Source organism: Hemibagrus wyckioides, linkage group LG08 (genome assembly GCF_019097595.1).
Source record: "Hemibagrus wyckioides isolate EC202008001 linkage group LG08, SWU_Hwy_1.0, whole genome shotgun sequence".
NCBI lineage: Eukaryota > Metazoa > Chordata > Actinopteri > Siluriformes > Bagridae > Hemibagrus > Hemibagrus wyckioides.
In genome coordinates this window covers 22124545-22146606 of record NC_080717.1, presented here as the reverse complement: position 1 = coordinate 22146606, position 22062 = coordinate 22124545, and the positions used below count along the sequence as shown (strand labels likewise).

General features: G+C 39.1%; 1 protein-coding gene and 3 non-coding genes across 8 annotated transcripts; 3 read left to right on the top strand and 1 right to left on the bottom strand.

Annotated features, from left to right (window-relative positions):
- Nucleotides 1–167: 167 nt before the first annotated feature.
- On the bottom strand, nt 168–9854 carry LOC131357466 (uncharacterized). 5 transcript variants are annotated; one of them, XM_058396440.1, is made up of 7 exons: nt 9660–9850; nt 9056–9308; nt 7898–8335; nt 6513–6895; nt 6197–6385; nt 3696–4095; nt 168–3605 (listed from the first exon to the last, which is right to left on the bottom strand). In XM_058396440.1, exons 5-7 carry the CDS (start codon nt 6367–6369, stop codon nt 3390–3392), a joined length of 789 nt encoding a protein of 262 aa, XP_058252423.1. In that variant the 5' UTR covers nt 6370–6385; nt 6513–6895; nt 7898–8335; nt 9056–9308; nt 9660–9850; the 3' UTR covers nt 168–3389. The 5 variants fall into 5 exon arrangements, 4 of the variants coding, with proteins under 4 accessions (XP_058252423.1, XP_058252422.1, XP_058252424.1 ...); XM_058396439.1 differs by having other exon boundaries at nt 9056–9850; XM_058396441.1 differs by having other exon boundaries at nt 7898–8332; nt 9056–9850.
- Nucleotides 9855–16272: 6418 nt separating this feature from the next.
- On the top strand, nt 16273–16463 carry LOC131358577 (U2 spliceosomal RNA). Its single transcript, XR_009205526.1, has one exon. It is a non-coding gene; the product is annotated as a U2 spliceosomal RNA (small nuclear RNA).
- Nucleotides 16464–17608: 1145 nt separating this feature from the next.
- Nucleotides 17609–17772, top strand: LOC131358514 (U1 spliceosomal RNA). Its single transcript, XR_009205465.1, has one exon. It is a non-coding gene; the product is annotated as a U1 spliceosomal RNA (small nuclear RNA).
- An 892-nt stretch (nt 17773–18664) lies between these two features.
- Nucleotides 18665–18828, top strand: LOC131358513 (U1 spliceosomal RNA). Its single transcript, XR_009205464.1, has one exon. It is a non-coding gene; the product is annotated as a U1 spliceosomal RNA (small nuclear RNA).
- Nucleotides 18829–22062: the final 3234 nt, after the last annotated feature.

Sequence of the window (22062 nt, the reverse complement as noted above, 5' to 3'; positions counted from 1 at the left end):
TCACTGTACTAAAGTTAGATATAATGCTGTTGGTTTTGTAGAAGATGCATGTGTGTTCTGCTGAGCCTTTTTGTGTGGTAATTGATAAGGTTAAGCACATTGTGCTGCTTTCAGTTGTTCAAAAACTACACTAACAAGCAGTACATGGCACTACAACATGCAGAAGAACCACAAATGTTTTTATAAGCAGTAAGATACAGTGGGTCATGCTGCTAAAGGAAAATATTCGCAGGCCAGAACTGATCTGAAAAACGCCTGAATTTTTCTATAATGGTAAACACTGGTGTATTATTCCTCTTTGATCGGTGATTAGTGTTGAATTTCTAAGAAGAAGGAGACTTCTGCATACTACATTTCCTGATGTGGCTTTTACTACATTGATTTGCCAATAAGTACAATCAGTTTAAAAATGTATTAAATACTCTTTCCATAAATGTTACATAAACATCTAACAGAAAAAAATACCATGTCAGTTATAAATAACCCTAGGTTATTTGTGTAATTTTGTGTGCTTATTATTATTTTTATGATGGTTAACTTTGAGTTATTGGTTATGAGTTTATTTTAAAATATTATTTGTCTGTTATTTTCTCTTTAAGAACTCGTATTAAAAGGTTCAATCCTCTGGAAATGGAGAGCTCAATAAAAAGGATATGGAGTTGATTAAAGTGCCTTAAGTTCTACTCAAGTCCATCTAAAGTAAATTTAAGAAAATTTGGATGTTTTTTTCTTTTTATTTGTTTTTTCTTTTTTTGTTAGTCCACAGTCGATTTAGCCCCTGGTTGAAAGGAGGACATGTCAGTTGTGTATTGAATGCATTGCACTACTGTCTTTGTGTTTAACTTGTTTAATCTGTTTGACCTATTGTGTATGTAAATGTGTTTTAAAAGATGTTTATCTACTGTATTATAATATTTATTTACTTCATGTCTAGCTGTAACTTTAGCAGTGAATTGTTGGTGTTATTTATTCCACAGCTTTTGCGTTATCTGCATCTACAGTGTTTATTTATGGTTTATTATGGTTTATGGTTATTTGTATTAAAAAGATGTCTACGTCTAAAGGAATTTATAGATATAGATATTAACAGATATCAGTTTGAAAGTGAATCATTTTCATTTCAACCATGCCTGTTACAGTGATGATTGGTGTATTAACCACTTAAGGTGAAGTCTGCAAGAACAGATTAACTTTATTTTTACATTTCTAAAAAATGCATTATGCAAATGTGAAAATCCCTTAGTTTTTACATGCGTCTCTGGAAAAGTAACAAACTTTATTCAAAATCAGTATTAGAAAAAGCACAGTTTGTTACAGTAAGCTACCTTACTGTGTACAAGGTATAGATCTTGATCTTTGCTCATTCTCATAGCGAGATAGATGTGAGTTAGAAATGCATTTACATTGCTGCTGTTTATTCTCCTTTCCAGAGTGACCTACAATTTCTCATTTCATACAACTGAGCTTAAGGGTTAAGGGCCTTGCTCAGGGCTCCAGCAGCGGCAGTTTTGTGGACCTAGGAATCAACCTCACAACCTTCCAATCAGTAGGCCAACGCTTACATTTTTTCTATTCAATTTAATTTATTTGTATAGTGCCTTTTACAATGGACATTTTCTCAAATCAGCTTTCCAAAGTAGAGAAAGGAGAGAAAAATTATGAAACTATTTTATTCCTAATGAGCCATGGTGGCAAGGGAAAAACTCTGTAATATGAGGAAGAAACCTTGAGGGGAACATCATCCTCATTTGGGTGACACTGGACAGTAAATAATGTATCTAACTAAATAATGTCCTATCTACAACAGCAATTAATCTTTAACCACTAAGCTACCACATCCCCTACTGCTCATCTTTCCCTCACACTAACTCAAATCTGCTAAAAGAAATTAAATCTCCTAACACAAAAAACAAGGGATAATAAATCCAGCTATAAAAAGCTCCAGTTAACAGCCAAAAGCTAATTATGAAAATGAAATGTGCTTTAAATCTACATTAAATCACTCATAGTAGATAGGTTGCCAAAGCGTTTTTGCCTCAGATAATAATATTTGATGCTGTTTATTACACTCTCAAACATGGTCCCTTTGTTGACGTTTTTGACTAACTCTGCTCTGATCTTTTTTATAACTCAGCAGAGTTTCAGTGCTTCCTCCTGCAGTTTGCTGCCAGACCTGCACATCGAGGAGACAGGGCTAAACTACAACAAAGCTTTCAAATATTCATGAAATTGTTATATACTGTATCCTGCTGGACTGACTTGTGATTTTAGTGCAAAAAACAAAGACAACCAACATATAAAATGAAAGTTTGCAACAGTGGTGTAACAAAATTTAACACTTTTGTCCTGGCCTGACCACGCTGTTGTCATCTCATTAAGGGCAGATTTGCATAGGCACTGTGTGATTACCTTCCTTACTTAGTAATGTGATGGTTATCAATACCCACCTAAATGTTCAGGAACTGGAGGATAATTTTTGTGAAAGGCCAGATAAATGATTGCCCTTTTACTTCGCCTAGCAGAGGGGTATCAGGTCTCACCTACAGTCTATACAGTATCTGTGTATTAGTAAAGAAAGCAGCACTACAGTGTAGCAAGCATCATTGAACATGAATAAGAATAAAACCTTAATAAACAAAGTTTTTACAATTTATACAATGGCATGCACATATGTACTAGTGTTTTTATAGTTAAAATAAACAAATAAAATAAATTGCAATTATAATGGAAAGAATTCCCAAAGCATTTAAGAACATTACATTCTGCATGGTCCTTCAGTTTCCAGCTGGTCAACAACAGAGGTAAAGTTTTCAAAACTTTCATAAACTATGTTTTCCAGTCCTTTTGATGGAGACATCATTCTAAAAGTTTTTTTTTTTTTCTCCTTTCTTTTCAATATATGTCCCTGGGCGGGTTGGCCATATAGCATGCAGTTTGGGGGGTTTTGCACCCTTGACAGTTTGGCTCCCAATTATGACAGGGGTTTCAGCCTTGTAATGTGTAGATCTTGCCCATATTGCAGATGTGCCTGTACTGTGTGACGTAAAAGTGGTCTGACTGGCAGGCAATATGGACACCGCTGAAGAAAGAGATGTGGCTGGACCAGCAACGTGAGCAGACTGACTGGTGGGGACTATAGGATATGTGAAGGGGACAGAAATCCCATGGGTGGCTGTTGAGCAAAAGACTGAGAGGGAGAGAAAAGGAGTGGCTGGGGTTTTTCTTGCCGCCGGCGGCAGAAGTGAAGGCGGTTTAGAGCAGGAGAGTGGTGTAGTTATGTCTGTCCTCTCCTTCAACATCTTCGTCTCTGCCGTGCTAGGTGTGGGCACATAGTAGTCTGGTGGAGGGAGGGCTGCTGGCTGATGTGGTGCCGGAGGTAGCTCTGCGGATCAACGTGGTCTTTGTGACAGTCCACGGCCGTTTCGTAGCATGCAGGTTGAGGAGCCTCTCAATGATTGATAAAATCCCGCACCGTCTTGATTATTTTCGTTAGGGGAACACCTGCCTAACAGCTTGTCCTCTGCCAGACCAATCTCCACCAGCAAGGAGCAGAACGTTTCCAGTTTTTCAAAGCCAGGAAGAGGTTTAGGTCTGCAGGCATCCTTCTGTAAAAAAATACAATTCAGAATACAAGAGGTTCAAATGTTGTACATTGTCTTTGTGTATTGTTTCATTGTAGACACTAGGCTACTCACAAATGCTGAAGGGTGAACGGTGGAGGTGTCTTGGCTAGTGAGCATAATGTGGGATTGGGCGACGTCCAGAATGTCGTCTTGTCTCCACATCGCTGTGGTACACCTCGTCAGCCTCACCAGTATCGGGGTGTCCCGACTGAACCACCTCCTCCTTAGGACCGGGTTGTCCTGGAGAGGAAAGGGCCCGGATTCACCCGTGCTTTGGCTGAATAGGTACTCCAGCCCAAGCAGCTCCTGGGAAGGCACGTCAGCAGGGGTCTGGAAATTCTCAGCGGTGCAGAGTAAACCCTGTGGTGCCATCCTTTGCCACAAAACACCGCATCGGAGCTCCTGTCCATGTTCCACCGTGCAATGCCGCTTATCAGGTAAACCTGATAGGTCCGAGTGGCACAATAGGGGCCTGAAAGTTATGATGGTGTGTTAGAAAAACGACAAGGTCACCCATTTCCTTTGTTACAGGTATACGGACTGCAGTTGTGTACCCGGAATCATATTGGGCAGGGCTTTGTGGAATCCCTCCAGGCTGTTGCTTCCATGCAGACATTTGTTGTAGGGCACGTCCACGTTGCTGATGGCTGTGCTAGAGTGCCACTCTGTACATGTTCATGTCTGGTGGATCCTGGGATGTTTGGACTGTGCGTATTTGCACTCTAGGTGTCGCTGCTGACTTGCTCACACCTCATCGATGGCCTCTGCAAATACGCATAGTCCATACGTTCATACTGTGTATTACGTATTGTTACGTTCCACGTATGATGTGTGTATTGTGTTTACTTTTTGCTCTCCTTTCCTTCTGTGCTATTCTTTACTCTGCCTCTAGGTCGGGATTATTGGCTGACAAGCCTATTCATGACGTCATGACGCTCTGCCAAGCCGTTGATGCGCTGACTGTATAAGGACTTGACGTGTGGATGTGCACCATTCCAGCGTACTGCATGTTCCAATACTCAGTTGCCTCCTGCCATTTGTCGTACCTTGACTTCGAGTCATGTGGCGTTATGGTGATTTGAGCCACTTCTAGTTCATTAGTTGGCTATTGACTGATAGTGGATTCTCCTGTTTGAGATTACGCTGCTGCCCAAGTTAATGTTTGGCCTTATTGTGTATTAAGTTACCGATAAGAATGCATTTACTTAATCAACCAAGTCTGGGTGATAACTCAAGAGTTTAGTCAAGTGTGGATACAGTTCTGTTTGGCTTGATTTTTGATCAGAGTTAGTATTTGTTAGATTAGGTTTGTGAGTGTTACGCCACCCCTGTACTTTTGCTTTTTAGTTTAGAAGAGTAAGTTAGGGCGTCGCATATGCCGAAGATCACAGGGTTGTTGTTTTTTTCCTGTGTTAATGAGTTAGAGGTTAGTTATAAGGATTGTTTTTGTTTTGTTTATTTCTTTGATTTGGGTAACACTCCTTTATTTTCTATGTGCTGAATTTCATATTCCTTCATTAAATAATTGTTTGTTCACTTTCACTTGACACGTCAGTAAAATCTATTGAAGCACACCACTCTTCCGTGTTCTTTGATCTGTTCCAGACCCAGTAACAATTGTCTCTCTTAAATGTTACATGTACACTTCAGTGTCAGTACTGAATTTAAGGTTTTTGGTATGAGGGTTTTTTTTTTTTAGTTTTGAAGAGGCTTACTCCATTTTCGTCCAGCCCAGCGGGACCTTTCAGCTCCTTGACGGCCAGGTGGATGAGCCGGAACGTTTCCTGAGCCCCGAGGGTGACCCTCTGCACATGGTGCTTTGAGCTTCTCCCTGGAAACGTAGTGCCTGACTACATCCTGATCAGACACAGAGTTTAGTGTCGCCGGATCCTTGGCTCTCACGGCCTTGACAAGCAGCTCCAGGAAAGGCAGCATATTTGCTGTGACTTTCCGTGTGGATGGCTGCATCAAACCGGTGGATCCAGTGAAAGATGTCCAGACACACAACCATCTTATTGTCTACCCAAGGCTGGAACATGGTCTCCACTGCTGTCCGGCCCCACGCACGACAACAGCCACAGTCCACATAAGGTTTTGGGCACAGATTGATTGTCCAGCCGGAACCTTTCTATAAGTCCACAGTACATGGGTTCCAGTTTCTCTGTGGACTCCTCACAGGTTAGCACAAATGATCTGGGAGTGCTCATTGCCGATGCTGGTGAACCATTTAGCTGAGCCAGACAGCTTCTTCACCAACTAAAACATTAAGTTGGCATTTGATAATCTGTTTGATTCTACCGTTTTTTTTTTTTTTTTTTTTAAATCATTTTAAAACAGTGTGAAATTGTTAGATTTGAAACAGCAGAAAAACACACAGTACTGCATTATGTTTGCCATTACATACAGTACAGCCTTATCTTTTGATTTTACATACTTTTTTAGTTGAATCCATTTTCAGCACAGTGCCAAAAATGGAGAAGATCTGGCTCTGGTGATCGTCAACATTGTCAGCCTCTGCCAGCAAGATGGCATTAAAGTTTATTTTAAACACACGTTATATTCAGCCTACTCACGTGCTAGTGAGCATGGCAGGAAACATGGCTCGATGAGCCTCACTCAGCTGCAACAGAATAGCAGGATCCCCTGCAAGCCACCAGCCCACTGTGCTACCTTCCCCACTCCTTGCTGCCTTTGAACATGGTCTGCAGCACCGGACTTCAGTCAGCATTGTGTACCAGCTGGACATGTCACAGGTGATGTACCTGCAATACAAACGAAAAAAATCTAATCAAAGGCTAAGCAGCATACTACTGTGCTTTTTTTTGGTCTCACTTTACATAATAAATTAGTAATAAATATTAAATTGTAATGTAATAACTTTCACTTTACCTGCTTAGTTAGTGTTAATCATACCCAGTGGTGGTAGCCAGACTTGTAGAGGTGCACGTTCAGTCCCTTACCCACACACTTGTCACCTCTAGGACACATCAGGGACTACCTCCACACTCCAACAGAGCGCCACACAAAGACGCGGCTCCGAAAAAAGGAGTCAGGAGTTGGCAGAGCACCCCTCACATAACCGGGAGGTTCAGATGAGTAAAACCACATGCGGTCCAATTTAAGCACCTGTCGCTTCTTGCACAGGCCAGTGATGTCCTTGTAGGTTTGAACAGGGGTGAACAACCCTCTGTGTCCTCTTTGATCCAGGAAATGTCGGCCGGTGGGATGCCGTTGGGTTTTTCACAAAGACAAACTAAACCCTTTAGCTCCACCTGCCACACACATAACGCATGCAAATACACATTTGTTATTGTACAAAGAATTGGTCGTTAAACGCAGGTATCACAGTAGAACATTTCCAAACAGGGACTTGTTTATGATCGAGCGACACTGGTTCTACTGTGATACTCGTCCCAAAGAACACAGACCTATCGCACCTTTGGTTTTGAGCAGGTCAAAAAGCATGTCAAGCAGATTGTTTGAATTTATACTGTTTGCATACAGTAATCCACCTCTATATCGTGGTTTATATATTGTGGTCCCGGTATATTGCTGATTTTTATTTGGAAAAAATTTTTGCGGATTTTCCCAGTATATCGTGGTGTCCGCAAACCTTATAGTGAATTGATTTTATGTTAAAATAAGGTATTTTATTCATAAAAATATAATTACTACAAAATATAAACATTAATTAAAATGAAGTAAAATATATAAAATACTGTACAGCGCATTTACTCAAGAGAAACACGTAGTGTTGTTTAGGAAAGCGAGTCTGGCCAATCGGAATGCCCCATTCATCTACTCATGGTTGTGATTGGCTGCTGGCTATGCGTGCAGTTTTGGAAAGGGAAGCATATTTTGTATAGAGGCTCGGGCCAGTTGAAATTGTCTAATGAGTTAACAAGTGGTTCGCTAGTGGGTGGTAGGTAGTACTCAACTAAAATGTTACGTATTCTTAGGTTGTGTAAATTACTGTACTGAAAAAATAAGCATAGGCTACACTACTTGTAATGTACAGTACATTACTGTTCATACAGTACTCACTATAATTGTGATATTTATGAATTTACCCAAAATTCATCTTGCTATATGTTTGCAAATGTTTTCTGTGTGTGTTTAAAGAGTGTGGGAGGCTTAAAAAATAATAATAATAAAAAAAAAAAAAAAAAAAGCAATTTGGGGTGTCTGTATTGCGGATTGTCGTGCATCACCAGTGGTTTTGGAACATAACCCCGCAATAAACAGGGGACTACTGTAATGTGAGTATCACTTACAGGGGAGACCGCTGGCAGTCATTTTTGGGGTGTAACACGGTCCTGTGTTGTGGACTGGGATTCTGACTGCTCGGCCTGGACACTGGACTTGGACTGCTTGGACCTGACAGTGGGCCCTGACTCCTCGGGCCGGACAGTAGCATCAGGCTGACTGGGCTTGTCCATGGAATCCTGAGAAGGCAACCTAACAGACTGACTGTTAGAATTGCTCAAGAGCTACAGATAAGAGCCAGCCCTAGCAAATTTACAGAATGAATGTTATAATAAAAAAATATTATAAATATACAATACAATAAACCCAATCATATTATAAAAAGGGCTTGATTTCTGTTAACTCTCTCACTTACCTGACTTGTAAGTCACAGCCTGACTTGCAGCTTCCAGTTTAGCATCACCTGGCCATGATAAGGGATCAGCCATGAAGGTACTTACCTGCTGCTGAAAAACAATGCGTCATAACTATCTAGATTTTATAATTTCCCATGATTTTATTGATTTATTGTTAATAAACAAACCTAAAACAGATTTGGCTGATGTTTGATATTTTTTATTATTCTGTGCTAGTCTTCTCTTTCTGTTTGTAACACTTATTTGCTCCTTGTCATTAATATACTTTTTGAACCTCTTCATCTGCATACTCATGATGAGTCAGAGGTGTAACCAGCTCCTCATAGACATGCATGCTTTCTGAATGGTCTCCCTCTGCTCAGCAGTAAATATCTCTTGCCAGTTCTTTAAACTGGAGTGCTGATGGTAGAGCTTCCACATCTCCTTAAAGGTGTGACCTTCAAAACCTTTCTGACCATAGATAGATACATCTATGTTGGCCTCAAGGAATATGGAGACTTGTGGGAAGCTCTCTGCATATTCAGTGAGGTAGTCCTTCACCCACTAGTCCTCCATCACTGCATTTTTATATTTATTTTTCACCTCAGCTCTGTGCTCGTCAATTATCCTGCATTCACATATAGGACATTAACTTAGTTCTGTCAACATTGATATCTGCAATTGTAATAAGTATTTGTAATGAAATAACTTGTATAATAACTTTGCAATTATTAACACATAGGCCATAGTTTTGCACAAACATGTACAAGTATTTTTAAGCATGCTATAAAAATGCATAGACACTAAAGGTATAAAATGTAATATGCTTACTATTTCATGTATCCAACATAATTTGAAACAAGCCAGTGGAACGGTGCATTCACATGTTGTCCAAAGGGCAGGTCTAGCTTTCCCAGACACTGCTGATGTGTCAGTGCAGGGATCCCCTCATTTACAAGGAGCTTCTCTGCATGGGCCAGGGCAGACTACTGTGGAGGTGTAGGGAAGACCATCCATCTTTCCCTGTACTGGCGAGCCTCTTTGGTCGCCACCAGTATGGCCTGCTGGCGATTTTCAGGGGCATCTGGGTTCACAACACGGATTGGGGTCGCCATTTTCAGTTGTAGCCTACTGAAATACACTTAAAACAAACAGCCTGATGATAATGAACTTTAATGCTGACTGTTTACTTATTAAATGGTGCCCAGAATCTCAAAAAAAAAAACAGGGCCAAGACCAAACAGCAAAGATATAAAGACTACGATGAGGAAGTCGACAATGTCTGTTTACCGGAAAACTAAGTAGAAATTAATTACTTAATTAACATATTCATTATGTACAGCATGGTCATGTCTAAACAAACCCGGCTTAGCAGGCAGTCGAGTGGTAAATGTAAGAAGCAAACAAATAAATAAAGTAGTATGCAAGTGCTCACCTGTTTGTTTTCAATAATAATAATAATAATAATAATAATCTGACAAAGCAAGCCAACTTTATAATATCGTTAAATTAAAATCCCACGGTTTGCACTGAAACTCCTAAACCAAACGTTCAAAATAATGATCTGTAAAATACAATTCAACCTAACTGAACTAAATGTCACGTCTCGACCAATGACAGCGTGTAATTGTCTACGCGTAGACCAATCAGGGCGCGTAACTGTCTACGGTGACTGCAGACTCTCGACCAATAAGACCGCGTAACTGTCTACACTGTTGACCAATGACCGCGCAGAACTGTCTACGGTGACTAGACTCTCGACCAATGAAAGCGCGGAACTATCTATACTGTTGACCAATGACCGTGCAAAATTGTCTACGATGACTGTAGTGGGGGACTGCGTTCGCGCTCTCCCCTGATATTCTCTGTACTAATGTTCGATATAATGCTGTTGTGTTTGTAGAAGATGCATGTCTGTTCTGCTGAGCCTTTTTGTATGGTAACTGATTAGATTAAGCACATTTTGCTGAAATGAGAACATGACACTGCAACATGCAGAAAGACCACGTCTCTTTTTATAAGCAGTAAGACAGTAGGGCCTGCTGCTATAGGAAAATAATTCATATCAGAATTGCCAGCTAGACGTAATCTGAAAAAAGCCTGATTTAAAAAAAAAAAAAAAAAGGTAAATACTGGTGTATTATTCCTTTTATATTAATGATTAAAGTGTTGAATTTCTTTAAAGAAGGAAACCTTAATTCTTCATGTACTGAACACTTTGCAGTGGCAGAAAATGATTGCTGACCCCCAAGGCTTTCAACAGATATTACAAACATACAACTGAACAGATTTGCTGAAGGTTAACAGTAGATCATATCCATGCTGTTATTTAAGGAATACAACATAATGGCACATACTGTTATGAAAATATAAATCATCAAAAACAGCTTGTCCTGAAATGTTATTTGCCAACAATACAGTACAATCTTAAATACTCTCTGTAAATTTTACATAAACATCTAACAGAAAAATGTGTCATGTCCTTGATAACCCATGGTTATTTGGGTAACTTTGTGTCCTTATTATTCTGTTTGTGTTAGTTAACTTTTTGAATATTGTTTATGAATTTATTTTGAAATATTTGTCCATTATTTACTCTAGAACTCATATTTTAAAGTTTGATCCTCTGGAAATGGAAGAGAGCTCAAAAAGGAGATTACAGACCTGATTAGAACCTAAGGCATTTTAAAGTAAAATCAAGAAAACCTTTTATTTTTTTGGGGGGGGTGGGTATTATGGTGATGGATGTGATGAATGTTCTTTGATGCATGGAAAATAAACCAAGGAAATTATAACATTAGTTTGAAAGCAAATCATTTTCATTTCAACCATGACTGCTACAATGATGATTGGTGTATTAACTACTTGAGGTGAAGTCTGCAAGAACAGATTAACTTTCCATTTCTCAAAAATGCATTATGCAAATGTGAGAATGTTGTCTTAGTTTTTACACATGTCCCTGGATAAGTAACAAACTTTATTTAAAATCAGTAATGGGGGGAAAAAAACACAGCTTGTCTACCTTTAACTTTGTACTAGGTATAGAGCTTGATTTCTGCTAGTTCTCATTTCTTTCAACGTTCAAAATGTGACATAGAACTACATTTACATGTCTAGTATTTGGCAGACTCCATTATCTAGAGTGACTTACAATTTGAGCTACTGGCAGCTTGGTGGACCTGGGAGTCAGACTCAACCTTTTCATCAGTAGCCCAACACTAACCACTAAGCTATCACAACTCCTACTGCTCATCATTACCCCCACAAACTCAAATCTGCTAAAAGAAATTAAATATAAAAAACAAGGGGTAAAACATCCAGCTCGAAGCCTACAGCTACTAGTAAAAAGCTAATTATGAAAATGAGATGATGGGCTTTAAGTCTACATTAAATCTCCCATATAATGAAGACATGTCAAAGTGTTTTTGCCTCAGAAAATAATATTTGATGCTTTCACTATATTGTGTGGGGTTTTTTGTGTTTATTAATACTTCTAGTAACTTTCCACTATACATATTACTCTGACAAATGTTGCCATTACTGACAAAAAACCAAACAAACACCTGTAACGGTATCAACATCCCATTCAACACATCTGCAGACCTGCAGTGGGTACTAAAATAAAAGCTTGATAACTAGCTACCTGTTAAACAAAACATAATCTCAAAGAACCACTGCATGAATTACATTATGTTCTAATTTATGGCTGCATTAAAGAATTGTTAATGTACCTTTGAAAGGGGCTGCACTCTGTTTAGGTAGGTCCACGGATACACAAGGAACAGATGATTGCCAAAAGGGAAATCTGCTCCGAGTTGGGCTAGTGTGGCTGACCACACTGCTACTTGGACCTGGACCTGTTTTTGTAGTAAGTGAAATGGACAAATGGAATTTTATAAAATATTTGTTTATATTTATTGTATATAAATCCTACTTGGGTCTATTTTCATAACATTAGAAAATGTGGAAATGTTCAAGTGGGGCAAATACTTATCCAAGGTGCTGGTGTCACGTGAGGGCGCCTCCACCCTGTGCAGGGCTCGAACCCAGACCTCCGTGGTAGCACGTGCGCCGGCACGCCATGGAGACAGACCCATATGCGGGATTCAAAGAAGCGCTGCTTTATTAACATAAAAGGGGATAAAAAAACCAAAGTATAAACCGTGGCCTAAACCTGAATACAGACATGACATGACAACACAAAACAATCAACAATGACAGGTACACAAGGATCCCTATTTATAGGGCTACACATTAAGGTTAATGGGAAACAGGTGATACAACAGGAAGGAGAACAATAGGGAAGGCATGGCACAAAATACACATGACAAAGCAGGCTCCAGTGATTCACCTGCCAGCACCCCCTCCAGTGGTCTGGCAGGGAACTGTCCAGGTGTTCCTGACAGCTGGCAGCTGTCAAGATATAAAATGTGTTGTAAGTAAATTTGTATGTAGTATGTAATGTGTGTTGATTTGTTGTTTTCTTGAAGGACATGTGTTGCAGCAAGTCCATCAGGAGACCGTCATCAGCCCAACATGAACACACCATGGTAACTGTTTAAACACTGACTGAGTCATCTTTATTTTGTCATTATTCATTTATTTGTAGTCAAACCTGGGTTATTGTTTGTACACCTTATGCCTAGATTAATTTGATTTCTTAACTTACTTTCTCTCATTGCTATAGCGGGTCACAGTGAATGACTCAGTAAAAGAAAAACTTTGGTTTTCTGCAAACTGTCCGACCACCTCGCCCTCCGAAGAAAACTGCATGCCGTAGGCTCAGTTTGCAGAGAAGTACAGACGGACCGAATACTAGATCACCTACGGTTGCAAGGTAGAAAACAACTATGTGCTAATTTTTAAAATAGCAGATACAGTAGTTACTTCCAGTGATCTACACACAGCTAGCACTTACTCCATCCCTCATGTCTAGTGCAGACTCTCTGTCCTTACAACTATCCTACTATGATTAATCACAATTTGGTGGAAACTTTGGATAGATACCTTCTTCCAAATATAACTTTGCAGGGTATTGGGTCCATGAAGCAGAAAAAATATGTTGAACACCCTCTCTTTTGTATGAAAATGTAGTCTGAATACTTCACTAATTCTTTAAACACTCTCTATCATAAATCTCTTTTCAAAAGATCTGCACTGCCCAATTTAAGCTTGCTCTGTGCGTACAGATCCATGGAACAGTTTAAAAGGTATTTAATCACAATATACAACATTAGTACAGCAGCACAGTTCAAATACAAATTCATGACATCATAACCTTTTAAAACATGACAGTGCTAGAGGCTTACCCCTCAGCTTGATGTGGTTGTATCTATATAGTGCTTTATAGGCACAAAATTTACATAGCACAGTACAATATACACCAATCTGCAGTGGTCAGTATCTATTAAAAGTGGTCCAAGGAAGGAACAGTGGTGAACCGGCAACATGGTCATGGGCGGCCAAGGCTCGTGGATGCATGTGGGAGCGAAAGCTGGTCCGTGTGATCCGATCCATCAGATGAGCTACTGTTGCTCAAATTGCTGAAGAAGTTAATGCTGGTTCTGATAGAAATGTGTCAGAATACACAGTGCATCACTGTTTGTTGCTTATCGGGCTGCATAGCCACAGACCAGTCAGGGTGCCCATGCTGACCCCTGTGCCCAGCGGAAAGCGGCAACAATGAGCACATGAGCATCAGAACTGGACCACAGAGCAATGAAAGAAAGTGGCCTAGCACCAGGATGCACTATGGGAAGAAGCCAAGCCGGCGCAGGCAGTGTCTTGGTTTGGGCAATGCTCTGCTGGGAAAGCTTGAGTCCTGCCATCAACGTGGATGTTACTTTGAGACGTACCACCTACCTAAAACCTGTGCCAAAATCAAATATGTGGATCAGATGATCCGCTGTGGCGACCCTGAACAGGGAGCAGCTGAAAGACAACAACAACATTTTACAAAAAGTAATTAAACACCAGAGCATCCAACGGCTGACAAAATAGTACAAAGAAATTTTCCCAGACTACACAACAGAAAAGTGTTTCAACATCTCTGTGTACCATCATACCAACAGACTTTCACAGGCAGACTCTTATCACAGGCGAGTCTTTTCTTAAATGCGAGTTCAGAGCACAAAGATAAAGGAAGGGGGTTTAGCTTTCAGAGTGTTTCTGTTATGTTGTATGTGTTGTATGTGTTGTGTTTCTGTTATATTTGACTTACCTCAGAAGATACTGTGGCTATGTTTTCTCATTATATTGCACAAGGCCAGTTAGGGTTTTTTATAGTAAGCTCTTTTAGGGTTAAGGCACTGGGCAAAGTATCCTAGAAAGTAAAAACAGATCTAATTAGTGCAGAATGATATCCTGCATTGCTTAACAGTAATTAGGAATAACATAGTAATTTAATCTGCATAGTATTGCAGATAAAGTCTGTTTTCCACGATTCTATTAATCCCTGATTTATTTACTTCTATTCTTTGTTGTTTGTTTGTTTTTTTGTTTGTATTTTTATGAATAAGTTAATTATACACTTTTTTCTGCTTTCTTATTATAAATTAATTGGATTATTTTGAAGTGTGCTAAATTTCAGGTTTGCTAACTGAATCTACAGTAAATGTTTCACTGAGCAGATGCTGTTTTTTTTCCATTACACTATACACACATCAGATATTACAAACGAAAATGTCATGCTCCATCATGGGACAGTTGTTGACCTTGATTAAACACTTGAAGCTTATTAGTTTCATCTGTAAGCGAGATGTGGACACTTTGAGAGAAATGAACACAGTATGGATATATTATTATGACCACTGCTTTACTTTTTGTCCCGCAGTGTTGAATTAGACCGCTAGGCGGCGCTGCCCCAGAGCTGAATGTTGAGTCTGAAGCAGCAACTGATGGCAATTTCCAGTGAAAGACTGCGTAAAACTACCTAAATTTCGCGCACAAGGACTAATAAGTAAAGTAATTATAGTTCATTTATTTATAGGTGTAAATAGTAAAAGTGACAACCCGTAAAACAGATTTGTTTTTGTGATTTGAAACGTTTTTCTTACTCCTAATTTCACCGTCAGAAGAGTTTGGATTGCTGCCCCAAGACTCTCCTTTAGATTCTCGTGAAATTGTTTAAGGTACGCAAAGGAAAAAATAACATGAATAACATTTTAATGCATTATGTTGGGAAATACTGTGTCCAGAGGAAATGAAATGAAATGAAGGTAGCAGAGGTCTATATAATTAACTTGGCCTCTCTATAGTGTTGTGTGAAAATGGCGGATGAGTGGCGCATTTGTAAAGAACTTTTTTGCGTTTTAGTAAATTTGGGATTGATGTTCATGTTTTATTTGCGTTAGAGAGATTTTATTTGTAAAAATGTTCGTCCTTTGTACCTCAAAAAGTAAAGGTTTTCTAAGTAAATAAATAATAATTATTATAAATCAGTATTTTGGCGAAATTTGCATGTCGTTTTTGGTGATTCAGACTTTTATTGTGTTTAAATTACCAGTATTAAAATTATTGCCCACAAATAGTCTGGTTTTCGCCAAGAAAGCCTCGTGAAAAAATAAGTTTAACACCGAGTTATTAATTTGGCCTTTCCCTCGTCTCCTTTACCCGTGATATTTTTCTTCTGCAATACCACATCTGACCACTGAGGGGCAGTGTTATATCATTCAGGTAAGTTTGTAAAATCTTTTTTAATTCAATATTTGTTTCTCCACGTGTTAGTTTGTTACAACTGAATGATTTTTACAACAGTTTAAAGGTTTGATCTGAAAAGAGCATCCTGACCCTGTGTGAGATTGTAGTGTGGAGGATTTTGTGTTCTTGGCTCTGATTGGTCGGTTTGTGTATTCTTTATGGTTTCCCTTTTGTTTTTTTGTGTTTAAGAACACTTAAAGACCCATTTTACTCTGCTAATGTTAGCATTAACAAGCTATTTCCCATGATTTCTACTGGTTTATTATAGAATATTAAGCGAGAACGGTATTTTCCGTCCTCGGGTTTACAGTTCTGTAGAATGGCACCGTTTGTTGTTGGCGTTTCTCGGTATCGCTTCTCGGCCTTTTGGCTAAGATCAAGTGTAGTATCTGTTCTTATCAGTTTAATATCTGATACGTCCCCTACCCGGGGACCATATATTAAATTGATTTTTGGAGCAGGGAGATGGAATAGGGGCTTGCTCCGTCCACTCCACGCATCGACCCGGTATTGCAGTACCTCCGGGAACGGTGCACCCCTCTCTCTACTGTTAAAGATAGACTGTTTCTGTTTGTTTAGTTATAATGTAAACCAGGTGTATGTTGGTGCTCTCTCTGTGGTTTATTTGTGGAGCTCTGTATCCGAGCTGTTTGTGATCTCCTTATATTCACAGTTCACCACAGAGAAGAGGTTTATAACGGTGTTTATGTAGGGTCAGTGTGTCTGTAGAAGTTACTCTGCTCTTAAACTAACATGTGCTTTTACACCATTAGATCATGGTTTCTCTCTGTAATGAACATCCGACTCTGACTTTTTGATCTTATAAAAGCACCATATATGCGTATTATTTTCTGTAAAACACGTAGCGTTTACTAAATGTCTTGTCTTAATCATCAAGCGGTGTTTCTCGTGAATTCAAAGGATGCCTGATGTGTCGATAAAATATTCTAAAGTATCAATTATAGTATTTATAGTTAGTAATCTAAAACTCCATTTGTAAGCCTGGGTACAACAAACGGATCATTTACGGCATACGGAACTATCCATCCGGAACTATCTATCGGGAATGTTGTGTCCGGATCACATTACCGGTCGGACACAAACTCCGTGCTTTTGTTTAAATATTGTGATTTTAGAGTCACTTATAATTGCAAGTTCAAAACATTTTTTCTGTTCCGTCCTTTCATTTATGTGCTAAAATGAACTGAAGCAGGTTTTCATGTAGAGAAGTCGTTTTTGTCTTAGATCTAACTCGCCAACTATCCTGCAAACCGAGGGGGTGGGGGGTTGAGGTTTTGGGGCTAACTGTAAAACAACCTTAATGAAATTGTTGAAAACATTTTAGTTGTTTTCTACTGCTGACAGTATAGCTTTGTGCCCTTTCTTCTGGACTGACTACTTTTTAGCGTAAAGTGTTTTGGTTACAAAAGCATTTTCCTGAACATTGTGGATCTCATTACATATTCAGCAGCAATGCATCATGGGAAGTATTGTACTGTTTAGTTGGTTAAAAAATAATCATCACATTGTTTTATATGTAATAAATGTAGCCTTATTTTTAGCAGCACGTGTAGACTGCAGCATTTTAGATTCAGATGTTTGTGTAATGATTAGCTCTGTGTTCTTCGCCATGATGGTAAAGGGTGTGTTTGGTGGTGCAGTCTCTAGCTGAGGGCTCTGCAATTCATACTTACCTGGCAGGGGAGATACCATGATCAAGAAGGTGGTTCACCCAGGGCGAGGCTCAGCCATTGCACTCCGGTTGTGCTGACCCCTGCGAATTCCCCAAATGTGGGAATCTCGACTGCATAATTTCTGGTAGTGGGGGACTGCGTTCGCGCTCTCCCCTGATATTCACTGTACTAAAGTTAGATACAATGTTATTGCATTTGCTGAAGCTGTACAGGTTCTGCTGGGCATCTTTCTGTTCTGACATGGCATTAAAGTGTGCAGAAGAACTACAGCTGGTTTTATGAGGAATAATACACAGCAGGTCTTTCAGCTAGTTTGAAAGCTACAATACTGGGCAGAATGGAGCACTGCAATATGCAGATGTACCACATCTGGTTTTATAAATAATAATAACAGGACTGGATGTTCGGCTGTAGGAAATTATATTAGCCTTAGATTATATAGAGCTTTCATTTATTACGGCCAGACCTACTGTCAGTCATGTAGTTTATAGAAAACTAATGCACACATTTTGCTTCAAGAATTTAGTCACATGTGACCTTTTATTTCAGTGTCTGTGTGTAATAATCCCTTTGATTGAGCTCTTTATTTTTCCAGTTATAACAATTTTATTGTACAAATGTGTAAGACATTTCTTGTCTTACATTGATCTATGAGTAATAAATGTTTAAGTTTCTTTAATAGAAAACAACCTTTCACGGTACTAGGTATAGATCAACAAATGGAATCAAGATTTCTTGTAGATTTGTTTTGTTTTGGCTAAAACTGATTAGCAAGCTGTGGGAGTTAGCAAGGGGCGGGGTTAATGGTAGGCAGGCTTTAAAACACTCTTTAAAACAGTCTTCTTAAAATTCAATATTTTTGCTCCCTCTTATTGCTGACCCTGTAAATGTGCACTCTTTATTCTCTACTGACTTTATTTTTTGCAGCACGTGTAAACTGCAGTGTTTTAGTCTCAGATTATTGTGTAATGATTAGTGTTAGGTTCCTCACCATGATGGTAAAGGGTGTGTGTGTTGGTGCAGTCTCTAGCCGAGGGCTCTGCAATTCATACTTACCTGGCAGGGGAGATACCATGATCAAGAAGGTGGTTCACCCAGGGTGAGGCTCAGCCATTGCACTCCGGTTGTGCTGACCCCTGCGAATTCCCCAAATGTGGGAATCTCGACTGCATAATTTCTGGTAGTGGGGGACTGCGTTCGCGCTCTCCCCTGATATCCACTGTTCTAAAGTTAGATATAATGCTCTTGGGTTTGTAGAAGATGCATGTGTGTTCTGCTGAGCCTTTTTGTATGGTAACTGATAAGGTTAAGCACATTGTGCTGCTTTCAGTTGTTCAAAAACTACACTAACAAGCAGTACATGGCACTACAACATGCAGAAGAACCACAAATGTTTTTATAAGCAGTAAGACACAGTGGGTCATGCTGCTAAAGGAAAATATTCCATGCCAGATTCGCAGGCCAGAACTGATCTGAAAAACGCCTGAATTTTTCTATAATGGTAAACACTGGTGTATTATTCCTCTTTGATCAGTGATTAGTGTTGAATTTCTAAGAAGAAGGAGACTTCTGCATACTACATTTCCTGATGTGGCTTTTACTACATTGATTTGCCAATAAGTACAATCAGTTTAAAAATGTATTAAATACTCTTTCCATAAATGTTACATAAACATCTAACAGAAAAAAATACCATGTCAGTTATAAATAACCCTAGGTTATTTGTGTAATTTTGTGTGCTTATTATTATTTTTATGATGGTTAACTTTGAGTTATTGGTTATGAGTTTATTTTAAAATATTATTTGTCTGTTATTTTCTCTTTAAGAACTCGTGTTAAAAGGTTCAATCTTCTGGAAATGGAGAGCTCAATAAAAAGGATATGGAGTTGATTAGATGGATTTGAGTAGAACTTAAGGCGCTTTAAAGTAAATTTAAGAAAATTTGGATGTTTTTTTCTTTTTATTTGTTTTTTCTTTTTTTTTAGTCCACAGCCGATTTAGAGTTAGATACAAGTTAGAAGTTAGATACAATGCTACTTTGTTTGCGCAAGTTGTTTGTCTGCTGCTGAGTTTCTCTGTGGAGTAACATGGCACTGCAACATGCAGAAGAATCTGTTCAGATGTGCAGTTGTTTCATCACCGGATTTGGTGATCGTTTCTGAATGACAGCAACACCTGCAAGACAGTCAAAGTTTATTAGTATTTATGTCTCCTTTGCATAAGTCGGGGATGTCTTATCAGGATCAGAATGAGATTTATTGGCAGTGTACCTTAACACACAAGATAGATGGATATAGATAGATACTTAGATGGATAGATATTTAGATACTTTATTCATCCCAAAGGGAAATTTACAGCTTCCAGCAGTGTCCACAAGCACAGGTAATAGATAAAATAAGAAGGAATATAACAAAAAACAAACATTTGTCTATTAAAAATAGATTTATTTGGGGGAAAAAGCATAAAATAGGGAGCACTCTGGAGAAACACAGCACTACAGTGTAGCAAGTAAAGTATCACTGAACATGATTGAGAATAAAAAGTCATAAAAATTAAAAGTATTTATAGTTTATACAATAAGATGCACCTGTGTACTGGGGTTATTATAGTTGGCTGAATTAAAATAAAAAAGAAATTGCAATTATAATTAAAACATTCAGAAAAAATATATTTTATATTAAAATGCTTTGGCTTTAAAATTAACTGAAAGTGGTGTACAGCAGAGTCAAGGTCACTTTTTTTTCTCAACATCAAATATAGAGCACTAACTGGGGAACGAACACACCTTGGCAGGTGAGATTTTACTTTAAAAGCCAGGAAGAGGGTTAGGACTGCAGGCATCCTCGTGTAAATAAATAAATGCTGAAAATTCAAATTCATACATTGTCTTTTTTTTCCCCATTTTATAGCAACCTGTATATTGTTTCATTCTACCAGACACTATGCTACTCTCAAATGCTAGAGGGTGAGCAGTGGTGGTGTCCTGGTTGGCGAGTGTTATGTCAGATGAGGCGACATCCAGAATCATCCAGATCATCTTGTATCATCATCTGTTTCTTGAGACTTGAGCAGATTTAGAGTGATATAATGAAAACAATCAATTTTAAATAAAAAGTGTTTGATTTCAGTTATCTCTTATCTTATGTCCCACCGACTGACTTACAGCCACCAGTTCAGCATCATCACCTGGCCATGATGAGGGATCACACCTGGTGGTACTTGCCTGTTGTTGAGGAACAATAAATGCGTTGTAAATAGCTGCATCATTGCCTGGACTGGGAATTGCACGGTCTCGGATAGCAAGGTCCTGCAGCAGGTAGTGAGGACAGCTGAGAAGATCATCGCAGTCTCTGTTCCCTTTATCACGGACATTTACACCACACGCTGCATCCACAAAGCCTACAGCATTGTGGACGATCCCACACACCCCTAACATTCACTTTTCTCCCTCCTTCCATCTGGAAAAAGCAACCGAAGCATTCTGGCCCTCACGACCAGACTGTGTAACAGTTTCTTCCCTTAAGCCATCAGTCTCCTAAACACCCAGAACTGAACTGCACTTAAGTGACACACAAACACGGCATTCTATACACATCTATGTTTATCGCACCACTCATATAGACTGCATATGCACATTCACTTTAATGCTGTTTTATACATCATAATTCAATGCTGCTATTGTAAGTGTACATATGTTTACAAAAATCCTCTTACTGTTTACAAGTCCTCTTATTTGCACAATGCAAGATACAGTCTGTACGCTGGTCAGTGCTATTTTATGTATTTGTTTTGTAGTGTATTGTTTTCTGTCAGCACCGTTTGCACACTGGACTTTGTGTGGCTAGGACAACAAACTCTTTAGTCCTTAGCTCTGTGTTGTCTTATGTAGCCCTGTGTTTTGTCCTGGATATATGTTTCAATTCCCTATGTACTGCATCAGCTATATATGGTTGAAATGATAATTAAAGTTTCTTGACTTGGGATCCCCTCATTCACATGGATCTTCTTTGCATGGGCCGAGGCAGTCGACTGGTTCAGCAGCTTCAGTGCGGGTGTAGGGAAGACCGTCTTCCTTTCCCTGTACTGACGAGCCTATTTGGTTGCCACCAGTATGGCTTGCTGCCCATTTTCAGGGACATATAGATTATAGAATTTTTTTTTTTGGTTCACTTTTTGAGAAGTCATCTCAAAGGTCAGTGGTTTGCACTGTCTGACACTCCAAGCTGATATCAGGGAAAAAGTAATACCAAAAGGACCACACAGAGTTGGGGTTTGTGCAGCAGCACTTTTTCAATGTTTATTGAGAAAGACTGAGTATTACAAATAAAAATATAGTCTGTGTCATTATCCACTGTTTGTGCAATAAAAGACGTTAACAATGGATATCATAGGTGTCAAAAGAGGTTGTGGCAGGTATCTCTCTACAAATGGGCTGACAACAGAGT

Excerpts from the sequence above, each read along its gene's own strand:
- LOC131357466 (XM_058396439.1), bottom strand. The coding sequence starts at position 6,369 with ATGTCCAGCTGGTACACAATGCTGACTGAAGTCCGGTGCTGCAGACCA. Across the intron at positions 4,096-6,196 it reads CCTGCCATGCTCACTAGCAC|GCCCCTATTGTGCCACTCGG; the intron begins GTGAGTAGGCTG and ends CATAACTTTCAG. Across the intron at positions 3,606-3,695 it reads CCGTTCACCCTTCAGCATTT|AAGGATGCCTGCAGACCTAA; the intron begins GTGAGTAGCCTA and ends ATTTTTTTACAG.